The 13,525-nt window shown below is 42.6% G+C and overlaps 1 protein-coding gene across 3 annotated transcripts in view; it reads right to left on the reverse strand.

The window, feature by feature from the left end:
• Window positions 1-13,525, reverse strand: part of LOC143368356 (neural cell adhesion molecule 1) — a 165,332-nt gene that overhangs the window by 40,928 nt on the left and 110,879 nt on the right. For all 3 annotated transcript variants that reach the window (XM_076811000.1, XM_076810999.1, XM_076810998.1), the window contains exon 5: window positions 23-174. In XM_076811000.1, the coding sequence (XP_076667115.1) occupies window positions 23-174 (152 nt within the window). The remainder of the gene's footprint in view (window positions 1-22; window positions 175-13,525) is intronic.

A 13,525-nucleotide genomic window follows, 5' to 3' on the forward strand; every position in this document is an offset into this window, starting at 1 on the left:
TCTGCCACCTGACAAAACTTACATTCTGCGCCATTTTCTTAATCGGCTTGTTCGCCTTCCACCAAGTAATTACTGCTTCTGGCCTGGAACCACTTGTCCTGCACTCCACGTCGTAGTTCTTGTCAGCGGAAACTCGAGACTCCTTCGTCAAAATCTGTACGACCAACGGCTTCACTGTAAAAGAAAATAAAGAATCGTGTCCCATGCTAGTTCGATAAGACAAAACGGCAAGAAAACGACAACCCGCTCTGCTGCGACAAGAACAACTTTCTTGATTACCTCGCGTCCCTCTAGAACACGGATGGCTTTAACTTTATCCTCCCCTAACTATTTCGACTCGAGTTTTTCTCCTTTAAGCAATTATGAGCAGAAGAACATACAGGGTGTTTCATTCGTTACAAATTGTTTCCATATTCGAGAGAGGTATTGCAACTTGGGAGGTGTGACTTGAAAAACATAAATAAAATTGCCAGTGTATTTGTATAGCTTAAAGGAGTTACTTAAATTTGGGCAATTTTCAGAATACTGTACTTATTGAGTGGTGTGAAAAGTGTGACTAATTTGTATGACTAAAATCATAAGAAGAGGTCTGCAAAAAGGTAGAAGCAAAGAGTGAGTTTCAAACTCTTCTTGACAGTTTGAGTAATGGCTTACTTGCTAATATAAAATGAAAGTCTTGATAAATATAGCTGTTTTTAGGAAGCTTCTATCAGGTTAGAAATCTCCTGCTTGAAATAATTTTCATAATAATGCAGGCATCAACGGGTGCACGTAGTAAGGTATGAGGTAGGGCAGGTATGATTGACCTGTACCACTAGACTGCAATATCAAGGAACAAGGGAAATGAGAGTGCTAATGGTCAGACGTACTTCTCCAGCCAATATGAGTGGCGTTATCTTTCTGTAACTTCTTCTACATACATTATTCTAAAAAATTATTTCATGCAAAAGTTAGCAAAATTAGCAAGAACTCCAGACACGTGTTAACATTTTGCAACAATTCTATTTAAGATTTGTAAAATTAAACTGACTAACGTTTTACATGCTAATAAAGGACACTTCTACTTTAAACGATTAGATTTTCTTACCTCCAATACAGGTGCCCTTTTTCTTAAGTGATATTTCTTATTTAAATCATAAAATACTATAAGTTATCGAACATAACAGATTCCTAAATTTTTAATTCAACAATTCTTTCATACTCTTTATAAAGCTCAAAGTGAAACGCTTCACTTCAACCTTCACTTCAAATATCTCAAAACGTAGGTACTATTATTGTAAATTAAACTATTACCGTCTCAAAGAAATCAGAACTTTCAGCATAGGTATCGAAGTTTCCCTGTATAAGCCAAGGTGATAACGCGGGTACGACGGATGTTGAAGAGGAATAACGCAGCGAAGGGTCGTAAAATAATTTGGCGCGATCGAGAAAGGATAAACGAGAGGAGATAGGGGCGCGGCAGCGTGTGCGCCAAAATCTCGTAAAGAATAGTTCACTAGTCGAGGATCGTTATAAAGCGCATTATATGCCCAACTTCTACCCACTAGCAAAAACAAATTTTCCCTCTGAACAACTTAACTTTAACTAACTTATGCGAGCACCGCTACTTTCGAACTTATCCTCTTTGCGCCCTCGTTCGCGAAAACTGCAAATTATTCCGGTGTGGCGGCGCCATTTTCACCACGTGGATAACACGAACGGTTCAGAGGTACCACGAGGCAGAAATGTCTAATTTCATGAGCGACTACAGCCAGATTTGCATTTAATCCGGTTCGTCATGTAACAAATCCCAAAGAATGAACCTTCTTGACGTTAACTCGTATGTGATGGTGCCATCTTAATCTGTGACGGTGTTGAATTATTCTAAAAGAATTTGGCATTGGGAGAAGGTGAAAGAAGCTGTGTAATATTTTGCGTAATTATTATTAAAAAGTTTATGTCTAGCATCGAGAATTCGTAGAAATAGATACTGGATAGACGAAGATATGATTGTGATTAAGTTATTTGATTTCAAGGAAGAACATTTCACTTCATTTTCGCGACGTTCACTTTACAACCTGAATTGTGTTTGCGCAGAAACTGAATATCTCCCGAGTCCAAACAGCTCGCACTAAATGACTCGAGCTTATTTATCAGGAAATATCTTCCAGAATAATTTCCTTAAAAGTCAAATCGTGAAGCATGAATTGCACTTGCGGCACCGAATAATTCCTGGCAGAATCTTCGGGGCATAAATTCTTTAACCGCCAAAGCTGTCGTAGACCATGAAGTAGCTCCCAACGTAGCTGTAACAATTCTTGAAACAACGGTCGGGAGTAATGTAAACTCTGTTTATACGCGCAGAAACAACCCGCTGAGAAGTTGCAGAAATGAGACGGAAATTTCGAGACTGGTTGGTGCACTCTGTCCTGGAAGAAACACGTTGCTTGTGAGCAGGGTTAAGGAGACTCTTTCGAGACGTTTACGGCCGCGTAAACGGGCGGGAGAGGGTTGAAGAACCCCGTTGCCGCATTACGCGGAAGAACCTCTTCAAATCCTGTCGGCACGGCAAGGCGATAAATCTCAATTATTTAATTTCTTGGCCACGGGAAAGGCAGCAGCCTAGTGCTCCGTGGCCAACGCGAACGATTCAACAGAATGACGCTTTGCATGGAAATGAAGGATTGCATGGAAGATCGCAGGGGCGTTGAAATGCTCAGGAACTTTCGTAAAATATTACGAATGGTATTTTCTGAATATAATCCCGCGCGAAAGTCGTGTCATCTTCTTTCGCCCACCATTGCTTTAACAACTGAAATGAATTACTGAATTCGATTATAAAAAATTCAATGCGTTCTACAATTCATGCACATACATACTTTCTCGCTATCGTAATTTTGAGAATACTAAATATTTTGCCTAATTTTTGGATTAGAAAAGTAAATCCGTCGAGCATGGTCAAGTATATTTGCTTTCACTTCAGAGTTCAGTGGAAGGATTTATTTGAGAATTCTTTAGAATCTCTAGTTTGAAGTTTAAATCGAAATTTCTCGTTTGTCACCCATCGTGTTCTTACGGCGGGGAATAAGCACGAAAAAATGAGGATTGTGAAAGTTTCGCGGTAAAATTGTTGTTGCAAAGTATGCAAGGCAAATTGCTTTACACTCACGAGACGTGCTCTTTGCTGTTGTACGCATAAATCTGTCACGCACAGACATTCGACTGCAATTACGCCGACCACTTATAACGCGCAATTTTGTGGGACGAACGATAGAGAATATTGAATTTCCTATTAACGTCATCGCTCCGGCGTTGCTCAGGGAAATTCATAGGCTGGAACGTATACATCTGTCACGGTGGACGCATGTATGTACCTGTCCATTTCCATCAGCCATAAATCTTGGAACGTCTATTGATTGCAATTATTGCGTGCAATATTGGGTTGCCTTAATCACGCACAATAAGGCATGTGCGACGGCCTAGAATTTAGGACAGCACTGTTTATATTAATTGCTTGGAGCCTTTACAGGGTGCAGCATATAGGCTGGTACATTTAAAACTAATATGATTACGCTAATTCCTGCTGTGACGAATTTTAATTCTTATATTTCTAAGTCAATCTTGTGGCAAATAAAATGGCCATGCATAGTGAAGAGAATGCCAAAATTACAGAGGAAAAATATAGATTACATGTTACTCCCCTGAGGATTTAAAAAGTTTGTTTCGTTTCAGAGATTTATGAATTTCTTTTAATATCGTGTTAGTTATTCAAGGGACTGACAGAAATGCAAGAACTTTATGTATTAAGAAAGTATAGGTAAGTGTTTTGGAAACTTACCTAATAAAATTCACTCGTAGTAAAGAATCTATATGCAAAATATTATAGTATTTTTTCTCGTAAATTTTTAAGGATGTTTGAATTGAATACTAGTGTAGCTGACGAGGGTTAATCGAGTGTGAATTATTTTAAACGAAAATATTTGGAACAAGCAGAAGACTCAAGTGAAAGCTGAAACTGTTTTCCCTTTTCTTTATAGGAATTTTGACTTTTGAATGCCAACTACTCTGCAAAATGATTCTGTGTTTTTCTGATGAATTTCCAAACAAAATGTGTAGTTTGTAGCATGTTTAATCTTTAGATTTCTGAATATCTCCCTGAACGATACAATATCTCAATTGCCTTGCACTGTCTTCCATACAGAATAACGAAGACTAATCATCGTTCATGATTAATACACTCAACATTCCTGGAAACGCGATCGCAAATACTTCAGCTGCCTCCGCAACTTTTCAACTCCTTCGATGGGAATAATTACTTCGACAATAATTCCGTTAAAGGAAGGAAAGAAACAAAGCAGAGGGCAGGGCCGCCTTCGTTTCGCATTCCCCACGAGTGTTTAATAAATTTGAATAATCCGTCGCGCCTGTATTCTCTCCTGGACGCGGCGCGATTCAAGTTGCCCCGTTCCGTTTCCATCGAAGCGTCTTCCGCATTATAAATCCTTCCTGGCCCCTTCGCCCGCAACCACCCCTGCGCTCGGCGTTCCTTCGGCGAAATTTAATAACGATCGAGACCGAAAACAAAAGCCCAGCGGTATCTACGAGGATCCCTAATACCACGTTGCCCATCTCGCGCGGTCTGCCTCGTAAATTCCAGCGCACGCTTATGCGCCGCCGCAACCAGCCACTCGTACAACCCCTAATTGCCATTAGCCGGTAGCCACTTCTCTGAAATTGGTTCCTCCGTTCCGTTTCGTGGCCTATCCGCTGCTCTGTGCACCAGGGTGCACAGTGATCCTTCTTGACGCCCCATCAACCCCCCTTCGCCCCTTTCATTCGATGCTCAACGGACGCATATATCCGCGTCCCTCAAGGTCTCCATTCCTGTACTCCTACGTTAAACGGAAGTTTTGCACGACCTAGAAGTTGCATCGCGAAGATTTGGCGTTCTAGTCACCTGGGTGTCGGTCGATGAACTAGTGTAGCATAGTCGTGTTAAGCTGTGTTAACTTATAGTAAATTGTAATGGGATGGAAGTGTAAGGGGCCTTATTGTATTATTTACATACATGGAGAAGACCCTATGCTTCTTTCAACGGCTGACTGGACGTGTCTCTTAAATATAATAAAATGGAGTTGCTACTAAATTTTTTATATCCCTAAAGTTCTTATTAATCTGAAGAATTTTATTCGAGACAATTCTTAAGGTACTGCAAGTATGCACAGTTGGAGAGTGACACAGTTCTCGTTAGGTTGGTTTGCGCGCTGCGTCTGGCTATACACAGATCTATTTCCCTTACATACTTATACTGTTACTCATACTCTAAACATGTGGATGCATTATATTTTTCTTCGTACCCCTGGAGCACGTAAAAGCTGTGCATTATTTTGACAATTTGGTGAAAAAGACGTGCCCTGCATCCTTTTCACAATGAAGCTTTAAGTAAAGGAAATAAGCGTCAAATTTTAGAAGCAATATAGAGCAACGGCAGGTAAATACAACTTGTATAGCATCAGTTTTAACTTTCAATTAGGCATGAATGCCGGCAAAATCGTAGACAAGGATCGCAGAAGTTCGTCTCATGCGAAGCATGTTGGGTACACGTATTAAGCCTCGATAAGAACGGCACGACTAGAATCAGGCAGGTGTATTGTTTGACGCACGGAGCATCGCGTGTCGTTAAATCACGATCAACTTCTCAAGAAGCAAGAAAAAAAGTCAACTACAGTCTCCGGGATTAATTAGTAGGATAATACAACGAGAAGATTCCCTGTGGCTAACGTGTTCGAGTATTTGGTGAGAACCTGGCTTTAGGTAGGCTACTATATCAGTTAATTTAGTAGCGCTCGTTACGCACTGCCTATCAATTGCTCTGATTGCAAACACCATTGTATATGGACACCATTAAACTGATACAGATACGTGCAACATCACTGTCGAATAAAAATAAAAACCGTCGACTCCCTACTCGAGACAAGAATGTCATATTTATTTTACAATTTTTTTTACATTCTTTACCAACGTGTATGCTGTGCAATGTCCGGTCAAAATTTCGGAAATATGTGTTTAATAAGACTTCCTCCTGTATCCTTAATAGCTTCGGAGACAAATTGAGAGAGTTAATACCGTACAAGGTCGTTTTGCCCCTTAAACTTGTGTTATAGGTACAAAAAAGAAAACAGTGCCCATTAGTTGTTCCATAAACTCACAAAGTTTCTTTAACGCCCACAGACACTTCGCAGAGATTATTTTCTTGTAATTTCTGTGTGTTTACCAATAAATACCTTAAATCTTGCTGAGAACATTATCCAGACATTGTGTCAAGCTTATTCTACGCTTCAAAGGATTCATTAATCGCGGGCTTAATTAAAAGGGGAAATTTTCCTGGTCTCCATACGCCCTGCCGATGAATAAACTTAAGAAATGTGGTTTTCCACGAGCTATTAATATATCATAACTAGGGAATGAACAATTAAGCAACACGCGTACCTGAATACAAAAATAACAGCCGCCATTAAAATCAAGTGCCTTGTGAACGGAAGCCCATTTTCCATTTAAGGACTTCGCTACCCGCAAACCTCTTCGATTACACAGCGAAATGTTAAATACCAGCCCGCAAACTATTCGCCGTCATTACACAGTCACGAATAATGCACTTATTTCAGCGGATCGACAATAGAATTTACCCGGCAGCATTATTAATTGGAGTGTGCATGCGTTGCTCGCGTCGCACGAATTATTGACTCGCGACAGTAGTACGTCCACCGTTTGTGCAGACGTACGCTAACAACCGGAATCGCGAATTAACACCGGCGCGCAGTTAACGTTACACGGCTCGCCTTAACGTTTCCACGGGCGCTTATTGCGGCATTATCGTTTTTCTGTTCGAATAATTTAGCCACGAGCCCGTCGCCGCACTCTTCGACCCGCGCACCGTCGCGTTCGTTTTCACCACGTCGCAACCACCGCCCACCCTCCCAAACAGACCTTACGTCGACCTGAATTATAAATCCGATAAAAACCAGCCGCGCTGACCCGAATCGAAGCGTCAAGACCCCGTACTGCTGGACTTGTATCGACTTTTCAAACCATGAATTAACCGCTGGCCAAAATTAGGTCATCGCACTTCAACACCATTGCGTATCGACTCCTCGATTCGCGAGACGCTTTCCTCGCTTAGAGCAGGACGCTTGATTGTCCTTCAATTACTTAGTTTCAGTACTGTTCTGGAATCAGTCTGGGTTGTGTGACAAAAAGGGTAGGTATCTTTGGAATGTAGTGATGGAGTTTGAAGTCGATTCCATTATTAGGTTTGTCCAATTTTGGCCAGGAGAAGATAAGCATTGGAATCTACTTTGACCGCGAATAACACTGTCCAACAGCCATTTTGGTCTGTAACATTCAATAGCCGTTTCTTATAGACTTTTGTACGCTGAAAATGAACCCGTAAACCGCTTGTCGTCATCACCCTCAGTTTTCGAGAAATTCGATTTTGAAAACAAAAATGCAAATTTCCAACTTTGAACATCTTTTGTCTTCAAACAGTAACAGTTATTCGGTTGCTTGTTCCATCATATTATTCTATGTTTGTATTATTCTATGTTCTTGTATAATTCTATGTATTTTCAAAAGTTAAATTCTTCTATGCAAAATGCACTTCAACAATTTAAACTAACCACGCGCCGAACGCGATAGTTTCTGCAGTTTAATCCAAAACGTGCTATTCTTCGTGGCGAAACAGGATAATGTGCTAGTTTCCGCCGCAAAGTACGTAATGTGCTATTCTTCGACCAAACGTGCTAATATTCGTCAGAAGCGATGAAAGGTGCTTCTTTACGTGGCAAACTGAAACGTGCTGTTTTTCGTAAAAAAAATGAAACGTGCTACTTTTCGTAACGCACGTCGTTACATACCCATTTCGTCCTAACATCCCAGCATCTAAAGCAGGGCCTGCTAGGTAACCCTAACCGATGAGTCCACTAGCAGACTCGGAACGAAACGCAACTTCCTTTTCCTTCCTCCGATCCTGCCTGTCACTCATTCACGACCCCCGCCAAAATCATATTAGAGTTATTCGGCTCGAAACGAGCTGTTAAATAGTAATATGCTAACAACGCCACCCTTTCACGAGACCTGCCCCACGACCAAAAAACAATTCCTCCAGCAGAATCGCGCTAAGTTGCTTCCACCGAAATCGCTTGGAAATGATGCGTGCCCGACCCCGCGAAAAATCGTGTCCCGCAATAACGGTCGTCATTGGCGTCAAAATGATTTTCCGCGGACAGCTGGAATAATTTGCGCGCCGCTGGAAACGCAGGAACCGCGTCGCGCCCGTTATTAATTATTGTTCCGTGAACAGCGCCGACACGCATCACCGCGCCCGAGTAAATATTGCGACAGGATATACGCGCGTGCATCTGCACGCTCACGTTCAGATGCACACGCGTGCATACGCGAGCACGCGGATCAATCGTACGCGAATTAACGGCGGCCCCAGTCACGCCATCTATTAATAATACGATGGGTGTTTATGGTCACTCTTTAAACCTTAATTGGCAGTGTATTGCGCAAATTGGCCGGGCATTAAGAGGGCAATTAGCTGCTAAATTCTCGCAGGTGAATCGGGTCGTTGCAATTCACGTGAATATGCATACCTACTGCCGTTCGTAAGTATGCATTCGGACGGCTACTCTGTACGAAATAATAGTGAAAAACATTTCACACTTGTTACAAAATTTGCTCCCTACGAATTTCACTTTATTCGGTAGTTTATATTGAAAGCAGGAAAGAACAGCAGTGAAAAGTATCCAATCTGTAACAAATATCACATTTTCTGCAAATACAGCAGGTGCCCTAATATTTATGAACGGCGGTGAATGTATTTTCTGGGATGTGCCTGGGATCTGGCTGACTAGAACATGACCTATTTCACTGCCGCGATCGTGTTGCGTGATACCGAGCCCTTGGACGTAAGTGAGTGCTACTAAACGTGGTGGAATCATCTTAGCTATTATTGTAAGGTGTTCGTGTTAAGAGGGAGAAAGAAAGATTGTAGAAATGAATTTTGAACGAGAAATGGAAGCTTGTTTATATACGTAATCGTGCAGAAGATTCTCTAGACGTCATCTTTAGTTTTCCCACAAAATAATAGCAGTGCAGCAAAAATTTTGGAATACAGAGCTACAGTGGGTCGCATTAATATTCGGACACTTTTTAAAGTCGCATAACTTTTTTAGAATTGGTCCAAACAACTTGAGTGTTTTTGAGAAGCTAGAAGGATTAGTTTTCTAACCGACGCGTTTCGTCGTTTTGAAAAAAATGTATTTGGTTGGAATAGCGAAAAGAATAGTAAAGGTCGATTTTTAAACTTATGTAGCTCGGAGCAACGTTAACCGATTTTGATGAAATTTTAGGCACGTATACAACTTACTGCAGTCTACAAACAGTTTTTTTTAATTTTCATTACAAGCTCACAAAAAAAAGTTTAAAAATCGACCTTTACTATTCTTTTCGCTATTCCAACCAAATACATTCTTTTTCAAAACGACGAAACGCGTCAGTTAGCAAACTAATCCTTCTAGCTTCTCAAAAAAACTCAAGTTGATTGGACCAATTCTAAAAAAGTTATGCGATTTTAAAAAGTGTCCGAATATTAATGCGAGTCACTGTACACAAATTCTACAACCTGAAAAGGGTTGAACGTGATCCATTCCCAAAACGCCACAAAGTATCATAGTAAGCCATTAAAATTTCCCACCCACGAGTAACCCAAAAACCTGCGACAGACGGGGAACACCTAGACACGAACTTTCCCATCGAGCTAAACAATTCGAACTGGCTGCTACGGGCAAAAAGTGGCACGATTGACCCCGAGGCGCCTTTAACGAAGTACGAGGGGAGTTCCACGAAACGTTCCCGGAACAACGGGGACGGAGGAGTGGAAAACGCGAGGAGTAAAGTTGCCTGCACACCGAACAGCCTAACGCTTAAAGACATTTAATGGGCTATTGAAAGGACGGCACTAATACGCGGCGAGCAATTAACGAGGGAATTTATAGGCAGCGGGCCGTGCGGAACCGTGAACACGGCTGCTTATTATTATTTGTCCCATTGTATGGAAGTTGGCTACGAGTGGCAACGGTACGAATTAATAGGTATCGCCCTGGGGAGGCGTATGAAATTATAGACACGCGTGTGTACTTTCCTGTGAAAGCGGGCGGATTCAGCAAACCGCGAACGGGCCACCGCTTGGAGATTTAAATTTATTCGCGACCGTTCTTCAGCGGGAACTAATCAAACGCCGGGCTTTATCGGCTCCTGTGTAGCTCAAGCAACGTTTGTCTATTGGGAATTTAGGGGATCGGTGCTCCACGGAAAGAGGATAATTGATTTCTGCACGTGCACCAAGCCCCGTTCAGTCTAATGAGACACGGGGAAATTTCAAAGTCGACAGATCGAATTGCATCGCTTTGTTCTCCGTCCTCCTCCATTACTGGATTCTCCGATTTCATGATTGGATTAGTTACGATCGCGTTTCTTTCTTGTGGGTATTACGAGTGACCATTGATTGATGCTGATTTTATTTCGGTGTGTTTTAGTTCAATGTGATTAGAATTGTACGTAGGAGTTGGTGGTGGTAAATTCGGATTGATTTCAATTTTAAAGTGAGGGTTGAAGTGAGTATAATACTTAGGCACGGAGAAGAGTAAAGTATAACGAAGGATGAAATTCATTATTTGAGAGTGGTATTTTCTATTAAAAGCTTTGGAAGAATTTTTCGAGCAGAAATGGAGCTTCTATTGAACGAAGTCAACGGAAAGCCTAGCGAAAATCAAGAAGCATATAGGTAGAATAATTCATTTCTACATATTAATACCTCGCAGGTTAAAGGTAGAGCTCAAAACCAGAAGAAAAATTTACAATATTACCATTTAATGAAGAATCTAATCTAACCCAATACGCGCCAATATTGTTTCACTACTGCAACTCGTCGCACTCTGAACACACAGATATATTCCTAAAAATTGCCTCGATCAAACTGTCACGCTCAACGATTGATAAAAAAAAGCAGAAGATTTTTCCCCTCCATCCACACACCGCTATCAGTAAGGCAACTCAAGTGATTTCGCTCACCTTATCGTGCGAGTCGATAACCCTCCAACCCCACATCCAGCCGGCCAGCCGCGCGAGTGGTCGTAGGTCGATCGACAGGATCAACCAGGTACGAGTTAACGCCTCGAACGGCGCCCCTAGTCCCTAATGGTTTTACGCTTGTTTACATTATCATTATCGCCACGTTCGAATAGTTTCCCCCACTGCTCCGGCATCCACGCTTCCCAACCCTTCCCCCGGAGCGGTTGTTCCAGGCCCTTAGACGCAGCACCACCCTGCAGACACCGTTCGCACGATATCTTGCCACTTGGAACACCTTCTTGCTCGCGAACACCCAGGCACGTAACCCGCCCGTGCAAGCGCGCATTCTTCGACTGTTACACGACCAGCGAACCGCCACGTGGCCGCGCGTACGTGTGCTGCGAACACACACCCCTAAAGAGGAACGCGTCACACAGGACGCCTCGTCACTTCTATCGACCCGCCAACCCTTGAACACGGAGACCCCGTAGAAACACGGAATCGAAGCTGGGGGGGCAAGAAGGCACGCGATCCACTGATCCGTCTTCCGAGAGGCGTTACTGTTATCTTCAACGGGCGATCGCGAGCGGACGACTAATAGGTTCAGCGCGTGAACACCTTGTCCTGGCAGGGCACCACGTGAAAAGGCGTTCGGTAGCTACGTGCCCTCGCCCCCCCTCTCCGAGCCACCGCGAAATCGTCGTGGAGAATTGTTTAACCGCGATGCTAGATGAAACGATAACTTCGCCGAGCCGATTTCGTGAGCGTCTCGGCCGGCTCCGCCACGTTTCGCGCGAGGAATATTACTTTGAACCATTTATCGGCGAATCTAGCACGGTGCATTTTTCCCTGGTCTCCTTTGAGACCGTTAGGATTTGGAGTGACACAGCTCGAGGTACCTGCTTGCTTTGTGTTTCAGTGGAGAAGCTTGGTGTACCTAGTTGGGAATCGAACCACGTTAGATGTCTATCAAACGGATGTTAATTAAGAGTCCTATTCTAAGCACCGACTGTAAGCTGAACCCTGACATGTTGAGGCATAGCTACCCTTAGCCGAGAAATGTTCCGCTTGTAATTCGAGAATTATTTTTTCACCGCCTGCTTTTCGTTCCAGATATTAGTGAAATATGGTCGTCATGTGTTTATCGCGGCAAGTTGAGGACCGTGTGCTCGTGCAAGGAGCTGGAAATTATACTCTTGAGTCGCATATAAATCCAGCCGCATAGTGGAAACGCGGGTGAGCTATCGGCGCGACATAAATACTCGGACATACCAGAGAAATGTTTCTTAATCGGTCCTCGCATCTGAGACCATAGAGAAAACCGTACTGTCTGCCGCGAGTCATGCGTGTAGGCCTCGCTTCGGGCCTGACTTATGCGCTAATCCGACGCAAGAGCAACTGGCATCTGCATAATTTTATCGCGAAATTCCCCGACACGAGCCGCGGATCACAAGAAACGCTCTGTGCCTCGTTTAATGCTTTCCACTTTGACGTCACCGATGTCATGGTTCCAGCTACTTATAGCTGAGAAAATAAGCAGGCACTGAGCCTGGTATTCGAATGGTATCAACGCGATCTGAGGAGCGCGATACTGTAGTGGATGTAAGATCATCAAAGAGAGAAACCTTTCGGTTGGATACAGAAGAAATAGCGAATAATTTATAGCGCACAGGCTGGTGCATGTAACCATTCTGGTGGCATAGTGAATAATCATTCGGGGGAGGCTATTTAAATATAGGACCAACAGTTATTTTAACGCTTTCATAATTGGAATCTACAAGACCTCCGTCAGTTTCTTTAAGTTCAGATGACTTCTGTTTGCGATTTTAATTTACAGACTTAATGCAGCGACAATGCTTAGGAAATATATTTTTTAAACGCTGAATGAGAGTATAAAAGGTTTTATCTTTCAAGTTATGACGAGCGAAGAAAGATGTGCTTTCAGTTATAGAAGGCCTTACACATCAGTAAATATTAAGTTAAATGACGGCGTAGCCAACATAGTAGTCGTGCTTCATTAACTGGTAATATCTCAGACAATGTAGCCTGGATATTCTACTCCATTCTAGTCCATAACACACTTCTTCTTTCTGTTGTGCTCTAGAATTATTTCTCGAAGCTACCACGAAATTATGAATCGCCTTCTGCATTTTACAAAAGGCTGTATATAAATGCCACGAATCCCAGCTTCATCGATTATATTCTGTACCTGTGCTCCACTAACGGGGGAATAATTACTAGATAACAGATTAAATGTAAATCTGACCATTCTCCTACCGTATTTGTCCTAGGTCCTGACGCACTCCACTAGGTTAATGAAATGAATATTTCAACGAGCCTCATCGCCCCCTTCCCCCATTTCTTAAACCATTAACTGCAGCACGATTAAATCGCCAGCACCCTGCTCCCTCGC

The sequence above is a fragment of the Andrena cerasifolii genome, chromosome 4 (genome assembly GCF_050908995.1).
Source record: "Andrena cerasifolii isolate SP2316 chromosome 4, iyAndCera1_principal, whole genome shotgun sequence".
Classification (NCBI taxonomy): Eukaryota; Metazoa; Arthropoda; class Insecta; order Hymenoptera; family Andrenidae; genus Andrena; species Andrena cerasifolii.